The sequence below is a fragment of the Arachis duranensis genome, chromosome 9, assembly GCF_000817695.3.
Source record: "Arachis duranensis cultivar V14167 chromosome 9, aradu.V14167.gnm2.J7QH, whole genome shotgun sequence".
In the NCBI taxonomy this organism is placed as follows: Eukaryota; Viridiplantae; Streptophyta; class Magnoliopsida; order Fabales; family Fabaceae; genus Arachis; species Arachis duranensis.
The window spans coordinates 32,938,223-32,959,447 of NC_029780.3; the positions used below are offsets into that span (position 1 = coordinate 32,938,223).

At 36.1% G+C, this 21,225-nt stretch overlaps 1 protein-coding gene across 3 annotated transcripts; it reads right to left on the reverse strand.

Moving 5' to 3' along the window:
• Positions 1 to 7,479: 7,479 nt before the first annotated feature.
• On the reverse strand, positions 7,480 to 14,769 carry LOC107465345 (cyclin-H1-1). 3 transcript variants are annotated; one of them, XM_021130333.2, is made up of 16 exons: positions 14,607 to 14,769; positions 13,851 to 13,938; positions 13,066 to 13,265; positions 12,442 to 12,531; positions 12,080 to 12,130; positions 11,690 to 11,768; positions 11,415 to 11,533; positions 11,259 to 11,332; positions 10,306 to 10,426; positions 10,147 to 10,215; positions 9,943 to 9,984; positions 8,830 to 8,907; positions 8,465 to 8,523; positions 8,251 to 8,335; positions 8,074 to 8,162; positions 7,480 to 7,963 (listed from the first exon to the last, which is right to left on the reverse strand). In XM_021130333.2, exons 4-16 carry the CDS (start codon positions 12,499 to 12,501, stop codon positions 7,882 to 7,884), a joined length of 1,008 nt encoding a protein of 335 aa, XP_020985992.1. In that variant the 5' UTR covers positions 12,502 to 12,531; positions 13,066 to 13,265; positions 13,851 to 13,938; positions 14,607 to 14,769; the 3' UTR covers positions 7,480 to 7,881. The 3 variants fall into 3 exon arrangements, with proteins under 3 accessions (XP_020985992.1, XP_052109989.1, XP_052109990.1); XM_052254029.1 differs by having other exon boundaries at positions 13,848 to 13,938; XM_052254030.1 differs by lacking the exon at positions 13,851 to 13,938.
• Between the last annotated feature and the right edge of the window lie 6,456 nt (positions 14,770 to 21,225).

Sequence of the window (21,225 nt, forward strand, 5' to 3'; positions counted from 1 at the left end):
CAATGTATTGAATACATTAAAAAATTTAAAAATTTTATTATTACATTTTTAAAATATTCTTTAAAATATAAAATAGTTAAATTCATTAAATAAAATAATTTTTTGACACAAATTTTAATAAAATAAATTTTATTTTAATACGGGGACAAACACAATTTTATAACGGGCACATGTATATATAAAAGTATATTTCTTTGTACATTTTAAAAATACTAATGGGGGCACTTGTCCCTACAAACTCAAATGTAGATCCATCCCTGTCCGGCATGAATAAGATTATTTGAATTGTTCATCATAAAGTAACCCAATTAGCATCATAATGTAGCGTCTTGCATATTGCCACAAAATATACGCATCAACTCCAAAAAGAATGTGTTAAACTTTATCTCTAAAATATATCAACATGATAACGAACATCTCCTTCTTTCATATGGTTATATGAAAGACCTGGCATTGAGTAGGTCCTCTACCCACGGCCATGTCAGATGTTGGTGCCATGTTTAAAAATCTCTCGTGCACCGTCAACTAGCTCTTCATTAGTATATAGGCTGAGGTGATATGCCATATTTTGTAGGGTGACAATGCACTCACTCCAAAATAAATGGAAGATTTGAATTTGCAAGCTCTATCGCCTAACGAATGCAGAGATCATGATATTATTAAACAAGAAGTACTTGAACTATACTATATAGCCAAAATTGGCCTTCCTAAGGAGGCACTTCTAGTGGAGCAAGAGTGTAGTTAACATGCTTAGGTAGCAACAAACAAGATGTTTACATTGATAAAATAAAATTAGTAAAATTCAAACAAAAAAAATAAAACTATTAAAAAAAAATTAGTTCCCATTATAATCTCTTTCGTCGGCCTATTGATATCTACAAGTGAACCATAAAATTTTCTTTTTAAAGAAAACTCACAATAATTAAGAGAAAACTATAAACTCACAAAAAATTCACTATAATCCAATATTTTTAACTAATGCTTGTTCTGATCTCATTTGCAGTAATATATAACGGACTTTAACATTTACATCATTCACATTGTGATCTAGATACATATACACATTTACAACGATATACACATTTATAATATAATATTACAAGAAAAACGTTGAGTACCGTCGAATTTACTGTCAGAAAAAGAATTAAAATCCGACGATAATTAAATTGCTGTCGAATTTACCATTGAAATGAATTAGACGGTATAAACCTCATCGGTAAATGGTTACCATCAGATTTTTTTTGTCCGACGGTAATTACTGTCGAATTCTGCGATGGAATATAGTTAGTACGAAAACAAATTTTGATGAATGGTGCCGGCAAAATATTTCCGACGTAACGTTGGTACCAAGTCACACGTCACCCGCCAACTTATTTACATTAATTCTATTCATATTCATAATCTTCTTCCTCTGGTTCACCATCCTCCTCTTCCGAGGTAGTTTCCTGATTATCATCGAACTCGCCTTTCTCTTCTTCGTCATCATCGACCCCGTCTTCTTCTTGAAGATCATCGTCCACTACTGGAAGTACGTCGACATCTATTCCAAGGTCAATGATGTCATTGTCCATAACAGCAGACCTAAAGGTGATTGCCTCACCGGTATCAACCACTATTTTCGTAGGAGATGGGTCGTCAATCTGGTAAGGTTCTTGACCCTCTATCCTATCATTAGAATCGATGCGACCTCTTGGCTTAGTCTTAATTATAACCACCCAACTAGACTTACATGAACCCGGATAAGGCAAATAGTATACATGTCGTGCATTTTGAGGTAGAATAAAAGGATCGTAGTATCTATATTTTCTTTTTACATTAACTTCAGTAATATTGTAGCACTTGTGCTTTCATGTTTCTTGTCGCGAACTTGGATCATACCATTCACATTTAAACATGCACACCTTGTAAGTAGTACGACAGAAATACTTTAATTCAATTATGTTGTGCAACACACCAAACCAATTTGAGTGACTCCCGCGTAAATACCTGCGAACCCAGACTCTGGTGTTATCTTTTTTCTTTCCAATTGATCATTGTAAGGTATGAAATCGATATCCATTAACAATGTACATCGGGTAGTTAGTGCCCTTATTCATTGGACCCCAACTAAGTGCAACTAGTTCTGAATTTGTTGTATCAGTTAGCTGCACGCTGACATATTCTCTGAACCAACATGAAAAATTGTTCAATAAGTTATCGGAATTTACCTCTTGGAATAACCAATATGATTCATCATAGGATAAAGAAATTTTAATTAGATAAAAAAGTTAGTATATTACTGATTGCAATATTTACCATGACTTAAAAAACTCACATGAGGTAGGGTGAAATTTGGTCCTAGTTAAGTAACACATGTAGATGTGCAGCATCGATTTCCTTCTGCTCTAACCAGTAGTCACTGCCCGCACCCATTCAGCTCCTTCCAAAAAAAAGATTGGGTATGTTGTTCCACTTGACGAGGATTCTCCCCTCTCATCGTTCCTTGCAACCTTTCTTCTATGTAACTCAACATGAGACTGAAAATAGAATGAGCAAAATGTAGATGTTTTCTTAGTTAGGAATGCTTCGCAGATGCTGCCCTCAATCCAAGTTTTGTTCTTTATGGTGTGCTTGAATGAACCAATCATCCTCTCGAACAGGTACATCCACCTAAATTGGACCGACCTACAGTTTTTTTCCTTCGTATGATAGGTCAACTGCTACGTGTCATAACATCAAAATAGGGTGGAGGGAATATCCTCTCTAGCTTACAAAGTATGATGAGAAAGTTCTTGTCCACAATTGTGAAGTTATTAATGCTAGGTTTTGTAGCACATAACTTCCTAAAGAACTCACTTATTTTTATGAGGGGTTTCCAGATGTTGGTTGAAAGTTTTCTGAACGCGAAAGGAAACAAATATTTCATGAAGACGTGGTAATCATGACTCTTTAACCCAGCAAGTCTACCATGTGACACGTTTGCACACCTGCTCAAGTTAGGGGTGTAACCATCAGGAAACCTTAACCCTCTAATCCACTGACAAACATTTAGTATCTACTCTTTTGTTAGAGAGAACACTGCCTTTGGTTTATCCCACTTCCCGTTATCAAATCTCTTTAAGTTCAGATCTGGCCGCCTACCAATGTACACCAAGTCTAACCTAGCCTTATCGTTGTCCTTTGTTCACTCATCGTCCATTACTGTGTACATGATATTATCAAACACATTTTTTTCAATGTGCATCACATCAAGACAATGCCAAACCAAATTGTCTTTCCAATAAGACAACTCCCAAAATATACTCTGTTTAATCCAATTATGCTCCTGGCCATATCCTGGAGGTCTCAAACATGTCCCGTTATCGATGATCCTTGGGATTCTATGGACACATTGCCAAACTTGCCTACCATCCAACCTCATAGGTGCCTCTTCGTGTTCAATTTTATTCTTTTTGAACGAGTCCCTGTTGCACTGAAAAGGATGATCAAAGTCGAAGAATCTTTTATGGTAATCAAACCACGAATTTTTACCGCCATTTGGCAACCAAAATGCCTTCATATCCTCTATACAAATGGGGCATGCCACTCTATCTTGAGTGGACCAACCTGACAACATGCCGTATGTAGGAAATTCGTCAATGGTCCACATCAATGCAGCCTGTAGTTGGAAGTTTGTCTTCATCAAAATATCATATGTTTCTACACCATCAATCTATAACTTCTTTAACTCATTCACCAAGGGCTACAAGAAGACATCTATTTTGGCCTTTGGATTGCTAGGACCAGGTATGATGCAAGTTAGAAACATGTATGGGTCCTTCATGCACATTTCGGGACTCAAGTTATAATGCGTCACGACTACAGGCGAATAAGAGTACGCGTTATCGAAATTGGAATTCGATGCGAACCCGTCAGAGCATAAAACTAGTCTAACATTTATGGGATCTCTTGCAAATATAGGATGGACCCAATCAAAATACTTTCAAGCTTCTCTGTGTGACGGATGCGTCATGATTTTATCATCTCTCTTGTTGTTACTATGTCAGGTCATGTGAGAGGATGAACTCATCGATGCATACAATCATTTCAGCATAGGGATTAAGGGCAAGTAGTGCATCCATTTCATTGGAATTCTCTTTAACCAGCTCGTAGCAGATTCTAATATATGATAAAATGTCTTCCCTTTCGAGTTAGGCTCTTCTTCAGCCTCTTCCAATTCTGTAATATCTGTTACATCACATACCATCTCGCTGTATCTCTCTTGGTTAGCCTCCCAACTCATTTTATCCATTTTTAGGTTTCTCACCACCTGAAACCTCCTTGATTGACAACTGAACCTATTCAAATTAGATGCAGACTGATTAATTCCCTACTCGTCCACTTCTCCGTGTTTCGTCCAAATCTAATAACCATCTTTGAACCCATTTTGGTAGAGGTGAAGCGTTATGTATGCAGGTCCTAATCACTTAGTCAACCGACACTTTTGATACGGACACCTAGATACCCCTTTAGACCCAAATGGTTCTATGCTGAAGACATGCACGACAAACGCGTCAACCTCCTCAAAGAATTCAAAATTTAAACTCCCCGACCACCATTATTCCTCTCATACGTCCATAAACGATGACTTGGAATCACATTAAACCACACATCCTAGAATTCAATGAACAAGACAAATTATTCAATTTTTTAGAAAATTCGGTAGAGGCTATCTTGTAATTAAACTCTCCCGCTGAATACAATTATTTTTTCTGACAAACCAAACATGTTTTAAACAATTTGAACAACAATTTGGCAGAATTTCTCCTTGATTCAAAGATATCCATGAAATAAATACAACAATTTTCACATAGAAAACAACTGCAGGCATAAATTATAATGTACATGCATTCAACAAAATTTGAAATCCTAACCATTCTAGTGCGCAACCTCTTATAACTCCACAATTTTTCAGCAAACAAGGGTTTCGAGAAGGTGCTACTATGCAACCTTCTCCCACTTTCGTCCTAAAACTCTATTCTAGGAAAAGTAAGTCCGACTTAAAATTTAAATAATTCATTATATTCAGAGATAAAAAACTAACCTAGAATATTATTGCAGAAACAACAAAAAAAGCAAACTCCAACTGATTTAAGAGAGAATAGCACCATCTTGATAAAAAGGAGAATGTATTAAATTCACAAGCTAAAACTAAATTAGAAACAAATTTGAAAGAATAAGTAAAATTCATTAGTCCAATTAATTATAACCTAATTCTAATTTCACCAAACGAACCAGAAACATGCCAAAAATAAGCGACATAAGTTTAATGCAATTGAAAGAAAAATCATTCACTAAACTCCACTAAAATCTTTCAACAACTCAAGCATTCTTAATCTCACCTTACTTAATCTACTCTAACATTATTTGATTTTTACATCCATTAAATTAACACAACAAACTCTAATCACACACTTCGTTAAACAAATTTAACCACCGATTTAAACTAAACCCTAACAAAATGATAAAGCCACAAATTAATATGTGAAAATAAAATAACCATATCAACAATCAATTCAATGATAGTGGCTGCATGGTCTCTTTAACGTGGTGGTGACAGAGGCGGCAGCAACAGCGACGTGAACAGCAACCACGGCGGAAGCTATCACAGATATAGTAGCAGAATTGATGGCGATGTGCAGCGGCGGCTTCAGTGGGTACTCCAGGCAGCAAAGACGACGACGACGAGGAGGACTTCTCGATGGCGATAGAGAGAGCACACCAGAAGAGAGAGAAAGAAGAAAGAGAGGGTTCAGACAAGTGAGGGGGAGGGGTTCTGCATTTGAATTTTAAGCAACATTTACTGTCAGATTTTTCCGACAGTAAATCACCAAAACGACACGTTTCATTAAACTGTTATACCAGAAAATTATACCATCGAAAAATCTGACGGTAACATTGGTGCCGTTGAGTCTTATTTTCGCACCAACAATTACCATCGGTTTTTACGATGGAAAATACATTCCGACGATAACCTTTTCTAGCGACCAATTTCTCTTCCTTTCCATCAGAAAATCTGCCAGTACAACTCGACACTAAATTTAACGGTAATTTTGACGGTACTCAACATTTTTCTTGCATTGTAAACGAGATGTGTCAAAACAACATTATTTGTCTCATTTATACTATAAAAAAAAATGTGTATATTTTTCTCGTCCCACAATAAACAAAATATGTGTATACTTTTTTTGGTTCCACTATAAATGAGATGAGTAATGTAAGAAAAAAATGTAAATTTTTTCACATTTTCATATATTGATAATTATTAAATTTATTTTAAAAAAGTCATGCATCTTTTATTTTTAAACTAAAATGGCCCATCCTATATTCTTCTGACTTGAATAAGTCATGTCAGCGAATGAGCCGTAGTTCAGACAATATATGTCCCCCTCCTTACTAAAAGGTCTTAGGTTCAAACAATATCTAATGTAAGTTGACCAAAAAATATAAATCATGTCTTACTAATTTAACTTGCTCGTCTGTTCAAGTCAATCGAGCTTATTTAGGAGTTGAACTCATTTTGATGATTCTCCTAAATAAGGTTGTTGGACTATGGGTTGACGTATATATAAGCTTTAAAGATTCTTGACCTCATTCTGTATCTTAATCCTAATTACTAATTAGTAATTACATTTCATTTTCCATCTTTGTCTTTCACACTTTTCGTTAGCATGTTTTGTTGAAAAGATGTTATTTATTGATATCAAATTACAAGTTTAAATATACATATTTTATATCATTTATAGTTTCATCGATCCATTCTTTTACCGTGTTATTAAAGGTGTTCATGAGTCGGATGAATCAGATTTATTTTTGTCTGGATCCGACCTTAAATATATACTAAATCTTTTTTGAGATCGTAACCTAACTCTACCCGATAAAACCTCATCACTTTCGAGCCACAGTAATATCATATCTAAATTATATTATCCTAGACTTAAACTAAATTATATATATAAAGATAACAACATAAAATATATATATATCAAGACAACATACACAAGCTAAACTAAAATTAAAATGATTATAATTTTCAAATAAGATAGAAACTTACTTGAATTCCATAATTTTATTTTCAAACAAAACATACCTTGAAAATGTTCTTAGCTCTCTGAACTTTTTATTTATATTTTTTATTTTGAATTCAACCGGACTGGACCTGGTGACTCAAACACTGATCTGAACCTAGTTGAATAATTTACCCAGGTCGATTTTTTAAGTTTTGATTTTGACCAAGTCATAATAAAATCAGGTCAAACTTAAGCAAAATTGATCAAACCCAATCCGGGTCTTCGGGCCGAAGTGGACAATGAACACCCTTAGACGTTACCTGGCTTTTGTTTATAGGCTCGTTTGACTCATTGGCTTTTGGGCTTATGATTTTCCATCCACATATAAGCATTCATTTTCAAAAGAGAAAATATGCATTGCCCAACACCAACCCTTTAAATGAAATTCAGATTTTCAGCAAAATAATTTTTATGACCAAATATGCAGCTTAGTCATTACAAAAGGCTCCAGTATGATTCAGCATGTTAAAGATACAAAATCGACCATTAAGTCCAATCATCTCTAGGAGTGAAACATTGCAACCTCAGTATTGAAGGATTCTAAACATCAAGCATGAATTTAAGAATTGAAGAATTTCAAACACCATATTATTTGAAAGAATGCATATGAACCCCAACTCAGGGACATGCGTATGCAACAAAAATTACAAAATCAGACTCACTAGACGCCTGCGTCAGTTTTTCATTGTTTCCCTTCCCTTAATACCATGTCAACTTTCATTTTCAAACAGCTAAAACCATTCCCTACCGAAAAATCAGAAACCGGATAGCTAGACTGAAGGGAAACATAAACCTAGGCAGGAGGCGGCGCATTGTGTGCTTCACTCGAGCTCTTTTTCGACTTGTGCTTTGATTTCTTCTCTCGCTTCTTTCCCCTGTAAAGCAATCCAAAATTATACAGCATGAAATATCTCAAACACATTTTGCAGTGAGGTTTAGAAGTAAATGACTAGCTTGCAATTCAACATAAGGGTTAAGGAAGTACTCGTCATGAGAGCTTTGACCCCAACAAGACTTCAGTTTCCTATTGATATGTTTCAATTCTTTATCTGAAGGAAATTTGTATTTCATAACCTGGATATTTAGACGCAGGCAACATTGGCTCCATATTCAAATGACAAATATTCAACTTAGTGACAAATATTCAAATGAGACACAATACCAAAGAATCAATTGTGTTAAGTGCTTCAATAAGCTCGGACATTGTATGTGTGGAGTTTTGACGAGAAAATAAACTGCTCAGATAACTGCAATAGTAGAAAAGCGTATAAACCAATACATTAATTTTCATCAAAGAATACTACAAGATAATATCCAAGACATACTCTGTTTCAGAATCAAATTTTGCAAAGAAAAAATGTGAAGGGATAAGGTACCTGTCAAAGTCAATAACTTGATGGAGTGCAACTGAACTGCGCAAAGCAGCTAAAGCCAACTGCATTAAAAGACCCAATCATATAGATATTAAGATTGGAGGCAAAAAGGTTTATAACTAATTTGAACTAGAAGGTTGGAACTAGATTGGCGATAAACTGTAGAGGGTGTTTGGTTTGTTGCCTGGTTCTATTTTAGACAAAATATTTGAGAAACATAACATTGTTTTCTGTTAACCAGTCTCTCCAAAACATCAATTAATTTGAATACATCGGTTGCCTTTAATAAAATGAATTTCATTAATTCGTGTCACAACACAGTAGATACAATACGGAGTTCTGAAAGTTACATAATATTGTTAGACTACCTGCGCAGGAGGAAATAAAAGTGGTGCATCTGTAAGCATCATTTTATCAATTTCCAATCTAGCTGTGTCTTGTAATCTCTACACATCACGAGAAAAAGTAAGTTATTTTGAATTTTCAACATCCTGGAATTCACTCAATAAAACAACAGTTAAAACAGACAACTGTAGCTCCGAAAATCTGTCATAGGATTATGGCGTATGGTGTAGCGGGAAATGGCTGAAATGGTGGATGGACTGAAAATCTATCAATATTAGCAACTTTCTACTCATAAAGCATGCAATTAATTCAGCAAATTCAACAAATAAACACAATATTAAGTCATAACAGACCAAAAACATAAGAGATCATGAGTAGTGACCCTATGTAAATTGAAATAAAGGATAAAGAATACAGGTTCAGAACTTCAAACTGAATGGAAGAGAGGAACAAACCAGAAAAACCAAAATATTAAAAAAGAAAAGAAAAGAAAAAAAGGATAAGATAAGGTAATGTTTTTGTAAAGTGAGGGAAGGAAAAGTTGGAAAAGAAAACCATCTAGCGTGGAGGAGGAGGGCCAACTGCTGCCAGCAGCAATGCTGCGGTGCGAGATGCTGCAACGGCTTCTTCGTCGAGCAGCAGATGGCGCCTCCAGCAGCAGAGAGAACAACGAAGAGGGGAAAACAGAGGAGGAGGAGGAGGAGCGCAGCACACAGCGGTAATGCTATTGGCAGTTCTTCCAGATGCGAAGAGGTAGGAAGTCCGACAGAGAGGGAAGAGATTTTTGGGTTGGTGAGGGAACCAGAGGCTAAAGCTAGTGTCTGAGAATTTGAGCTCTCTAACTTGGCTATTATGGTTTCCTAAGTGACCAAAATAACCATCAAATGCAAAAAGAAAAAATTACACCCAAGCCTCCAATTTCCGCCATTCACATTGCGGACCACCATAGCGTAATGGCGGTGGCCCCAAAACCCGCCACATCATTTCCCCATGGCACCATGATAACCACAATTTTGAAACACTGATCACAATGTATTCTTGCATGAGTAAATGTATAAAATAATGATTTCCCCCTTAAGAAAAAAAGAAAAAATATGGAAATCATCTCAGACCAGTATTTTGGATAGTAGTAGTACCTTCAACATTTGAAGCTGGTCCTCGCTAGCATTGCAAAAGTCCTTTCATCATTGCCATTGATCACAAATTCCAGCATAAAATAAGATCGGTAGTAAAATCCAATGATAATAGCAGACAAATATAAAAATCATGCCATTCAATATGATGTAAAAAAAATAGACAATTTAATTTAAAATTCCACTCATTGACCAACCAAAGCATACCTCCATATCATCCATAAAACCTTCAAGTGAACGATATGGTGCATAAACAATAAGATCAAATTCCAAACTCTACAAAACAAGTATTTCATATCATCAAAGAATAAAAGTTAAGATAATAATAAAAAGATACATAGACAGATATGTTAAGCCTATCCATGCCTGATAAACTATCATCTCATTATTGAGAATCATTTGATGATCCTGTGAGATCCCTTTACCAAGCTCCTCAGCAGAGACATGGTTTTCTTCTATCTTACAAGCAGCATATATGCAGGTCAACCTATAAAAATTCAGTCCAAGTTATTGACAGGCTAACACGTAATAAAAACATTTAACTAAAAAACAAAATCAAAGATTTAAAGCCAGGCAATCAGCTCTATCTTGATCATAACATTGCTTGGTTTGGGTGGATGCTGGTGTCAGATGAAGGTGAGGGTGAAGAGAGATGGCGAGGGATGGAGAAGGTATAACAAGAACATATATTTTTTCTTCCCTCTTTTGGTGGTTGCTTCCAAGGACTTGATTACAAAACTTTAGCAATTCAAAATCACGGACCTAATTACAAATAAACCACAGGAACCAACCAAATAACTAAACCTTGAAAAACAATTAAAATTTACAAATACAACCCTGGCTTGGATGAACTGTAATACAGCAAGCTGCACAAGTAATCAATCAAACAATTACAACAAAAGTAGGATTTTACGCGCAAGCCCCCTAGAATAAAAAAAAAAAAGGTTTTCGTTTGAAGTCTAAGACTTTTAAATTCCCAATAAACTGAATGCATGAAAAATCTTATAAGGTTTCCACTTTTTTTTTAATCATTTAGCAAAACCCTTATAAATAATATGTAACTGTTCATCTTTAATCCAAACTCCAAAGGTCATCTTATAGGAATCTGACCAGTCAAAATTGGGCCTCTGCTGTACAGCGCCTGACGACAACAGGATATAGGTATTAGGGAAAGGAATTTCAAAAAAAAAAAAAAAACTGTGCTCTTGTAGATCCAGAACACCAATGAATGCACACCGTTTTCTAGGTATATTACTCTATTTCTTTGTACTCTGAACCAGTTATCACATATATAGACTGAGACAAATCACAAACCTTACATTATATGTTTTGGCTGATGTTCCATTACTGACCAGTGCAGGTAGAACCTTTTAAAATAGATAAGGGCCGTTGCCTACATATCATAATGTTTACAAAATTAGTTCATAAACACAGACTGTTTATAAAATCTGGAAACTGAAGAGGAGCTTGCATACCTGGATCTTATGAGGGAAGTGGAAATTTTTACAAACTTCTTGTAGCTTGTTTTCATAAAACACTTTTATAGATTGTTCTTCTTCAATACTGAGAGGTTTTGACCGAGAATGCTTTTCAGCTGACACAAAATAATACCCTTCTTAACAGTTAGAAATTTTAAATAAACTATCACGAGCAACACAAAGCATTTTCCAAAGCAATTGAAAATTAGAAGACAGAGCATTATCAACATCCTAAGAAAGGAATGAGTGAATTCTCCTGAAATCACATTTACCATTATCCTTCACAGAATTCTGAGGTTCAGGATATGACATTGTCCCATCACTATCTACTTCCATCAGAGTTGCTCCACACTATTAAGAAAATAGAAAATTTAATAGCCATCATTAACCAGATATAAACTTAAAAATGTTCAATGAAACGTTATTTATGTAGGAACTAAAATAAAACAAAAAAATAATCCCTGCATGATTAGACCACAAACATCCAAAAATGAAAAATGTTGACCTCCATGCTTTCTGATTGAAAATGTTGCAAATTAAAAATGTATTTATAAGAACAGCAAAAGCGAAAAAGAAAAGAAAAAAACAGATATACTTGAACAGCAAAAGCGAAAAGAAAAGAAAAGAAAAGATTCACAAGCACATTATAGAAGTATACATACCTTCTCTAAAGTTTGTATGGCTCTCTGACTAGCATCTCTATATTTTTCAACCTAAGACAAAAACAGATATACTTGAACCATAAAGCATACATAATACAGGAGAAAATAGAATTTCATCAAACTTTTGCATCAATTGCACATTTAAGAATTAAAATTCAACCTACTCAGCAATTTACAAATCTAAAATTATCTCCATGTAAAGCATAATATGAGCTTATCCAGAAATTAAATTATCATTCAGTGGTGAAGGAACATAAGAGACTATACCTCATGAGTCATGATTTATAGTTTCTTTTTCAAAGAAGTCCTTACAGCCAGAAAAGAAACATAGATGAATAGAAATGATAGAAAGAAACAAGTACCAACTGTTGAGGAGTGAAGATCCACTTGGCACGGTGGGTAGAGGTCAGAAAATCCGCCATGTCCAATCAGAAAACTGTTGGCCAAATGCTCTAGTATGCACATTTATGATATTAGTAAGCACATTTATAAGGGGAACAACATAAATTATGTTAGTGATGGACAAAAACATCAATGAAAGAAACAGTAGCCATGATTTTCCCTAAGAACGGCATCTGGGTTCAAGTGTAGCAATGGTTCCTTGATGTTCTGATCATTATAAATGTGTTTGGATAAATAAAGAATTTTAAAATTTGAGAGAATTTTAAATGCTATTAAATTTAATTCATCAATTGAACTTGCTTCATTTACAAAGTTCCATTTTCCAAAAATTAAACCTAGTAAACATAAACAAGGAGAAAACTATAAAATTCAAAGAACTCATATTCCTTGGAGGCATTTCATCAAACACCTTCATTACACAAAAACATTCCTTCCTCACAATCCCTTCACGCTACATCTTTGAACTATCAATCATTCCCCTTGATCAAACCAAGAACCATCATACTTTTGTACCAATTCGAGGGAGTTCACATATGGCATATTCAAAGAGCTTTCTTTATTAAGCAGAAGAGTGAGAGAAATACCTCAGACTCCTCCAGAGATGTCGGTTTCAGAAGTAGCAGCAAAGATGATGAAGGAGCTGGTCACGGAGAAATAGGGGTGAAATTGCAATATTGCATTTTTGCAAGCACCGATAGTTTGAAAGCTCAAAGTATTCCGGGATGAGGGTGAGTCAGATAGCGCACTTCACTGCAACACTTGTTTAGGGAGCGTCACTGTAATGCTGAAAAGCGTGTATATTTCGTAATTAAAATGAATTTAGTTAGCATATAATATTGACAAGCGCAGCATGGGCAATAATAAAATGTATATGAACAATGATCCTAATTTATAATTATCAATTTAGGCTAGTGGGCAATTCACATAAACAACATAGAATTGTGTACTGAAAGAGTTAAAGTACACAGCTGACCTCTAAAATTTTTCTTTGGCACATTTTTCTTTGAAACTTAACATTTAACATTGTCTTAATGCTTTTGCACTTTCCCTAAACGTATGTTCCCGTTTCCCACCCTTTTTACATTTCAGGTTAATCATAGTGACACATTTTGCATGATCCAAAAGAAAGTGTTCTTCACTATGAAGTCCAAGTGCAGAACAAAACAGCACCATCTTTCCATTCCCAAAGAAAATAAAAGGGAAAGGAATAGAAAAGAAGGAAAACACAATATATTGTTTGATATGAATAACACATTTAAGGGGGAGAAAGGGTCAAAAATAGAAAATTAACCCAAACCGTAACCTAACACTGAAATGAAAAGAAGTTTCTGTATAAAAGAAATAATGATAAAGATTAATCCAGAACAACCTTAAATTACTTGCAGCATGTTGTTGTCTCCTTCGAAGACCCAATTTTTAACCCAGCGCGCAAGCGTCGGTAGAGAACTCGGCTCCGGCTGCGATGGGAAGAGGTAGTCGATCGGCAGTGGCACGAGACAGTTGCGTTAGTAGCTCGTACGTTTTATAAGCATGGAGGTGTGGAAAAAGGCAGAATTTTACATAAAAGTACTAATATTTTGACCAGGGTTGCAAACGGGCATGCTTGCCCGCCCCGCCTAAGTCCGCCAGGGCGGGCCAGCCCGCCTCGTCTGACTGAACGGGCTTCTTTACTCTTTTTGGGTTACAAACATGCATGTCTGAACTGGCTGCAAACACTAGTCCGCCCCGCCAAGAATGCTTCTTTACTCTTTTTGGGTTGCAAACCAGCATGCCCGCCCGCCCCAATCCGTCTAAGCCCGCCCGGACGGGCCAACCCACCCCGTCTAACCGAACGAGCTGCAAACACTAGCCCCCCCGCGCAAGAATGCTTCTTTACTCTTTTTGGGTTGCAAACGGGCATGCTCGCCCTCCCCGGCCGTCTAATCCAGCCGGAAAGGCGGGCGCCCCGTCTAACTGAACTGGCTGCAAACACTAGCCCGCCCCGCCAAGAATGCTTCTTCTCTTTCATTTTTTTTTTTCGGGTTGCAAAGGAAAAAATTACAAACTTTATAGAACAAAAGCAGCACAGCAGATTAGCAGAAACGAGGCACAACAGAGAGAACAGCCGATGAGGGAAGAGATTCACCTGAACTGACGCGGTGGTCGGTGGAAGCACCAGGGCGAGGATCGGCGAGCACGGGGTGGAGACTGGAGAGAGCAGGAGAACGAGTCAGTGGAGCAGAGGATGAGGGACCATTGGTGCCATTGCCACCCTAATTTTGATACAATAGAATATGGAATGAAAAAGTAAATTTTTTTTTTTTTATTTTGAACAATTACCTAGTCCCTCAAGTTTTTATAGTAAGACATTTTAGTCCTTTATATCCTAAAATATACATAACGATCTTTAATATTTATTTTTGTTAAATAATATAATTTTTTTGTTAGTCACCCCGGTTTTATCTTAAGTGAAATAAAAGACTACTTTAATAAAGGTATTAAAAATATCATTTTTAAAGATATTTACATGTGTTGTATTATTATTAAATATTTTTATTAAACTGATTAATAATTTATTTTTTAATAAACTAAAACAAAATTAGTTTATTATAGCAACAATAATAAACTCAATTATTCTTATTATAATTATTAGATCTAGTTTGATCCGATCAATTTACACAATCTGAATCGAATTATGTTTAAATTTTAGATTTAGATCCTCTAAAGTTTGAATTTCAGTTTAGAGAGTAAAGTGTGATCTTCTGCCCTTGAATAATTTCTCTTTCATATTTATTTTTTGCCCCACCTATAAAATCAATGGTGAGAGATCACATTTTATTCTCTAAAGTGAAATTCAAACTTTAGAGGATCCAAATCCTTAAATTTTTTAGTAAAAAGACAAATATATCCTTAACTTTTTGTTTTGCAGACATTTAAATCCCTAAAAATTTAAAAATACAATTAGGTCCCTAGAAAAAAAAATCTTACCTTATCCCTCTGTCATTTTCCAAGCCCAAATCCAACCCCAATATCTCACTAATCTCTCAAGCTGACCCGAAAAAGAAAAAAACTTAGCCATAACGTCTCTTTCCTCTCCTTTTTTTCATTGAAGCTCGAGCTCTCATCTCTTTGCTCACTGGCTCAATCTCAAGCTTTCTCCCTCTCTCGTTTCCGGTCAAGCACTCAAGGTCCTTGTTGCTCTTTGTGTCATCAGTCGTCACCATCTTGTCAGTCGTCACCGTCTCGCACTCAGTCGCGCTTGCATGCCTTTCTTGAGCTCGTCGTCGCTGGCAGAAGAAGCAGCTGGTAGGAGTTACTAGGGCTGCCGGCACAGAACGTGCAACACAGCAATCCACTATTGCATACAAAGGCGGATGCAGTGATGTTGATGTAGGTATGGCAAAGGCTGGAGGAGGAGCAGTTAAGTGGCGACATAAGAAGCGTTTGAGTGCAGTTGAGGTAAACAATGGTATTGGAGCTTGTGATGTTGAAAGGGAGGGTACTGTTGAGCTGAATCCTTTGGTGAACCTTATCGGTGGTGACACACGTGTTCGGCAGGAAAGACACAGGACAGATAACGAGGCATTGGGACTGAGAGTTTATGGACTCGATCGGGTAAGAGTTTTTGAGCTTGTCGAAGACGAGAGTGTTGGAGGTACAATGGATCTTGTAGGCGGGATCGCCACAGGTTGGGTTGGTGCTTAGTGGGAATGGGACAATGGCATTGCTGCACCGGGGGCATGGGATTGCTAGTGTCACGTGAGGAGCACGTGAGATGAAAAGAAGGGATGATAGAAGGAAGAGAAGGAGGTTGGTTGGGGATAAGAGCAGGAGATATGTTTGTTTTGTATTGGCAAAGAGCTGCTAGTTATGGGCAGACTAGAATATTTGGCATTTTGCAGTTTGTTGCTACACAATCAACACCAGCTCCTTGTCCTACTGCTCAGGTAATTGATTTTGATTATGTATTGTTGTTTGCTGTTATGTTTAAATGTGGCCTAACTTCGCTAGAATTTCAGTGAAATAAAATAGAAAAATAATATGACATTTTCTTTGTTTGTGTCCTGGGATGCAGGTTTAGAGAAAAAGTATCTCTAAAAAGTGAGAATTTGGCTGCAGCTTCTACTGACAACATAGATGCAAAGCCTGAATCCAAGCCTATCGACAAACAGGTAATACTTTAATAGTAAGTTTTGTAGGAAGCTTCTCTGTATTTTGAAATTACATTTAGGTGAATAGATAATTACTAATTAAGTATTTGGATTGGAATCATGACACTGACCGTTGGTTGGAAAACTTAGTCATTCTTCTGCATCTAGTAATTACTGATGGATGGCATAAGTTGGTTTGAATTAGTAATAGAAGCAGCAGATATCAACAAGCCATTATTAGCACAAGAAATGAAAATACGAACCATTTTATAATAGAAAATTTTCACACAAAAATAACTTGTTAGTGGATATACCTTGTTAGTTGTTAGTGGATATCTAATAACCTTCATTCTTCAAATGTATTCAGTTTTATTCTCTATTTGTTATTTTGCAGAGATAAAGTTGTTTGTCATTGTCTTTCCTATTAGCTTTGGATACTTTGGTGCATTTAAAGTACTGGCAAACCAATTATTTAGATTAAATATCTCTAAACTTTTTTTCCTGTTTTAAAAAAATGTCTCTTATAGGTGAAGGTCTTTTTTGCCATTCCTAAAACTGTTGCAGCAAAAATTGAGTTGCCAGATGGAGTTGTACTTCAAGGTGTATTTTCTCCATGGAAACAAACTATGACCCTCTATGAGGTTTGTCCTTCAACAAATTTGATACTTTATTTTGAGAGAAAAAATTCAATCATGAAAGTTGGAAATTTCTTGAGCTAACTATTTATTGTCAGATAACTATAATTGCAATTTACAAAGAAGTCCCTAGTTTTATAAAATGATTTATGTTGTATGTATGTATATTGTTGTAAACTCATGTAATACATTTTGGATGGATTTGACTTTTACTTTGCATATCCTCCATCTTTTATCAGTTTAGTGTTTTTTCTGGGACTGCTACTCAGCACTGTTCTTGATTTTCATGTTGATGATGCAGTTTGTCAACTCTGCTTTGAAACAACCAGGTTTGGAGTTTGAGCTAATACATCTGGTAGTAGCCCGACAGCGGACAATTCCTCAGTTCACCAAAGCAGGGAAGAATAGTAAAACATTGGAGGATGAGGACTTGATACCTTCAACTCTAATTAACTATCAGTTTAGTGTTTCAAGGCACTTGGTACCTTCAGCTATAATTAAGTTCTTAAGTGGAGGCTTTTTTGAAGAGACGGACTTTTGCGTGGTCTAGAATTCAGAATAAATTCCCGTTGCAAGTATAGCTTCTAAACCAACAAAAGTCCTTTCTTACAAACGTTTTGGTTGTCACTAGTAACAAACCCCTGATAAAATTGATAACTGAAGTATTTAAACCTCGGGTCGTCTTCTCAAGGAATTGCAGGGAGGTGTTCTTATTATTGGTTATGCAAAGGTATATTTTGGGGTTTTTAAAAGGGTTGAACAAGTAATTTAATTGACAAGAAAAATAAATTAATAATTAATAAAACTCTTGGCAAGGTATGAGAATTGGAATTCCTATCCTAGTTATCCTTATCAGGTGTGATGAAAATTGGATTTTAATCCCACTTAGTTATCCCTTATTAAACAAAGGAAGGTCAAGTGGACTAATTAGTTTGATCCTCAAGTCCTAGTCAATCCCTGTGGGAGGACTAGCTTTAGAGCGATCTAGATAAATTAGAATCTGCCAATTTCAACCACTGTTGAGTTTGACAACTCAAGAGTTACCAATTAATCAACCAAAACCAAGAATATAGAAAGCTAAATTAAAATCATAAATAACTAGAATACCTCAAATTAAATTGAATGGAGATGTCAATTCTAACATGGAAAAGTTCATAAGCCAATTGGGCAACATAAATCAAATACAAATAAAAGCTTCAGAGTAAACAAAAATAGAAGAGAAACATAAATTATTGAACCTGGTACGAAGAAACAATCCTAATGACTAAAGGAGATCCTAATCCTAAAACCTAAGAGAGAGGAGAGAACCTCTCTCTCTCTCTCTAAAAACTACATCTAAACTATGAAAAGTGTGTATTATGAATGTATGAATTGATGTCCTGAGTCTCTGCATGTTCCCTGACTTTAATATGTGTTTCTGGGCCGAAAACTGGGTTGAAATGCGGCCTGGAATCTGTGCCAGCGACTTTTGTAATTCTACAGATCGCGCACGTCACGCGTCCGCGTTGTCTACGCCTTCGCGTCACTCAGCATTTCTCGTACCACGCGTGCGCGTCGTCCATGCTTTCGCGTCGTTCGTGCAGCTTCCAATCCCGCGGTCGCGTCAAGCACCGAGCGCGTCCCAGTAATTCCTTCTATTTCGCACGGTCACGTGAGCCATGCGACCGCGTGACTTCTCGCTGGTCATCTCCTCAGTTCCTTGTGTTCCTTCCATTTTTGCATGCTTCCTCTTCATTCCTTACGCCATTTCTGCCCTATGAAGTCTGAAACACTTAACATACAGATCACGGCATCGAATGGTATGAGGAAAGATAAAAATATACAACTAAAAGGTCCTTAGGAAGCAAGTTATTAATCATAGAATATTTTTAGGAAGGAATTGTAAATACATGCTCATCATATGAATAAGTGGGTGAAAAGCTTGATAAAACCACTCAATAAAACACAATATAAACCATAAAATAGTGGTTTATCAATTTTCTTTATAAGTTTTCCCAGCTACCACTTGCCAACATCTGCCTTTTAGGCCACTTTTTCTTCTTTTGTATTTTTCCTCAACAAATGGGCTTTCTCACCTTTCATCTGTAGTTTTTGGCCCCAATTAATTAACTATGGCCTATTACCAATGCATGTAATAAAAAACATAATTTGATATACCAAATGAAAAAAATTTATAATTTAAGCTTAGTACTAGGAAAAAAGCAGAATATGTTATAACATTAACCTATTTTAACATGTTTGGTGTCTTTTATGATGTTTATATTTGCTGTGTTGTTATTGGTGCGAAATTTATAATCCACAACTAACCGGCAAGTGCACCGAGTCGTACCAAGTAGTATCTCAGGTGAATGAGGGTCGATCCCACGAGAATTGATGGATGAAGCAACAATGATCGAGTGATTGGCTTAGTCAGACAAACAGAAAAGGATGTTTTGAAAGTTCAATTGCATTAAATAGTAATTCAGAGAATCAAAAGCAAATAGTAAACAAGTTGTGAATAATATATGGAGAAACAATTAAGCCTTCAGAGATATCTATCTTCCGGATTGACCTTTCATACTAACTATTTTAATCATGCAAGATTTAATTCATGGCAAACTATATGTGACTAAACCCTAATTCCTTAGACCTTTTTAGTCTCCTCTAACCTTCATCAACCGCCAATTCCTTGGTCGCTGAATTCCAATTAGAGGGTGAAGTTCAATTCTAGTTTATATGCCACAAAAACCCTAATTATCCAAATATAAGAGGATTATATGTCACGTATCCCATTAAGTCCAGAGAATTAGAAGTTTAGGAGAAATTGTTTTCAAGATGTTGTTCAAGTAAAGATCTTTTCCAAGTTATACAAGAACTCAATTAGAACCAAGGTTATTTCCATTCAACCTAGATTCAGAAAATAAAGAACAAAAATAATTCTTGAATTATCAATCAGTACATTAATTAAAATAGAAAGTAATATTATCAATCCATACAATAGACAGAGCTCCTAACCTTAATAGTGGAGATTTAGTTGCTCATGGTTCAGAGAGAAAACTAGGATTCTGTAAAACTGTAAATTGCGGAATGAGGCATAAGAGAATAGAGGAGCCTGAAGGGCTGATTATTTTCCCTTTTATATCTAATTTTTCCTAAAACTAAATAATATCTTTTTCTAATTATAAATAAAACAAAAGTTTAAATCAAAATTTAATTAATGATTTGTGCAAGCCTTTGGACGAATGGGGGACCACCTCGTTTGTAGAGGTTAGCGCCAAACTTGAGTTTTGGCTTGAAGTTGTACGCATGCATTCCATGAAGGTCTTGGTTGTGGCGCCTGGTGCGCGAAATTGTGAACAATACTTTTTCACAACTCTCATAATCCCCGGTAATGGCTCCAAAAACGTGGTAGCTCAATACCATGGCATTACACAACTTCGCACAACTAACCAGCAAGTGCACTGGGTCATCCAAGTAATAAACCTTACGCGAGTAAGGGTCGATCCCACGGAGATTGTTAGTATTGAAGCAAGCTATGGTCATCTTGTAAATCTTAGTCAGGCAAATTCAAATGTATATAGTGATGAACGAAAATAACATAAAGGTAAAGATAGTGATACTTATGTAATTCATTGGTAGGAACTTCAGATAAGCGCATGAAGATGCCTTCCCTTCCGTCTCTCTGCTTTCCTACTGTCTTCATCCAATCCTTCTTACTCCTTTCCATGGCAAGCTTAAGCAAGGGTTTCACCGTTGTCAGTGGCTACCTCCCATCCTCTCAGTGAAAGCGATTGCATATGCTCTGTCACAGCATAGCGGAATTCATCTGTCGGTTCTCAATCAGGCCGGAATAGAATCCAGTGATTCTTTTGCGTCTGTCACTAACGCCCCGCCCTCAGGAGTTTGAAGCACGTCACAGTCATTCAGTCATTGAATCCTACTCAGAATACCACAGACAAGGTTAGACCTTCCGAATTCTCTTGAATGCCGCCATCAGTTC

Excerpts from the sequence above, each read along its gene's own strand:
- LOC107465345 (XM_052254030.1), bottom strand. The coding sequence starts at position 12,501 with ATGGCGGATTTTCTGACCTCTACCCACCGTGCCAAGTGGATCTTCACT. Across the intron at positions 9,985-10,146 it reads GTTTTATGGATGATATGGAG|GACTTTTGCAATGCTAGCGA; the intron begins GTATGCTTTGGT and ends CAATGATGAAAG. Across the intron at positions 8,336-8,464 it reads CAAGTTATTGACTTTGACAG|TTATCTGAGCAGTTTATTTT; the intron begins GTACCTTATCCC and ends CTACTATTGCAG.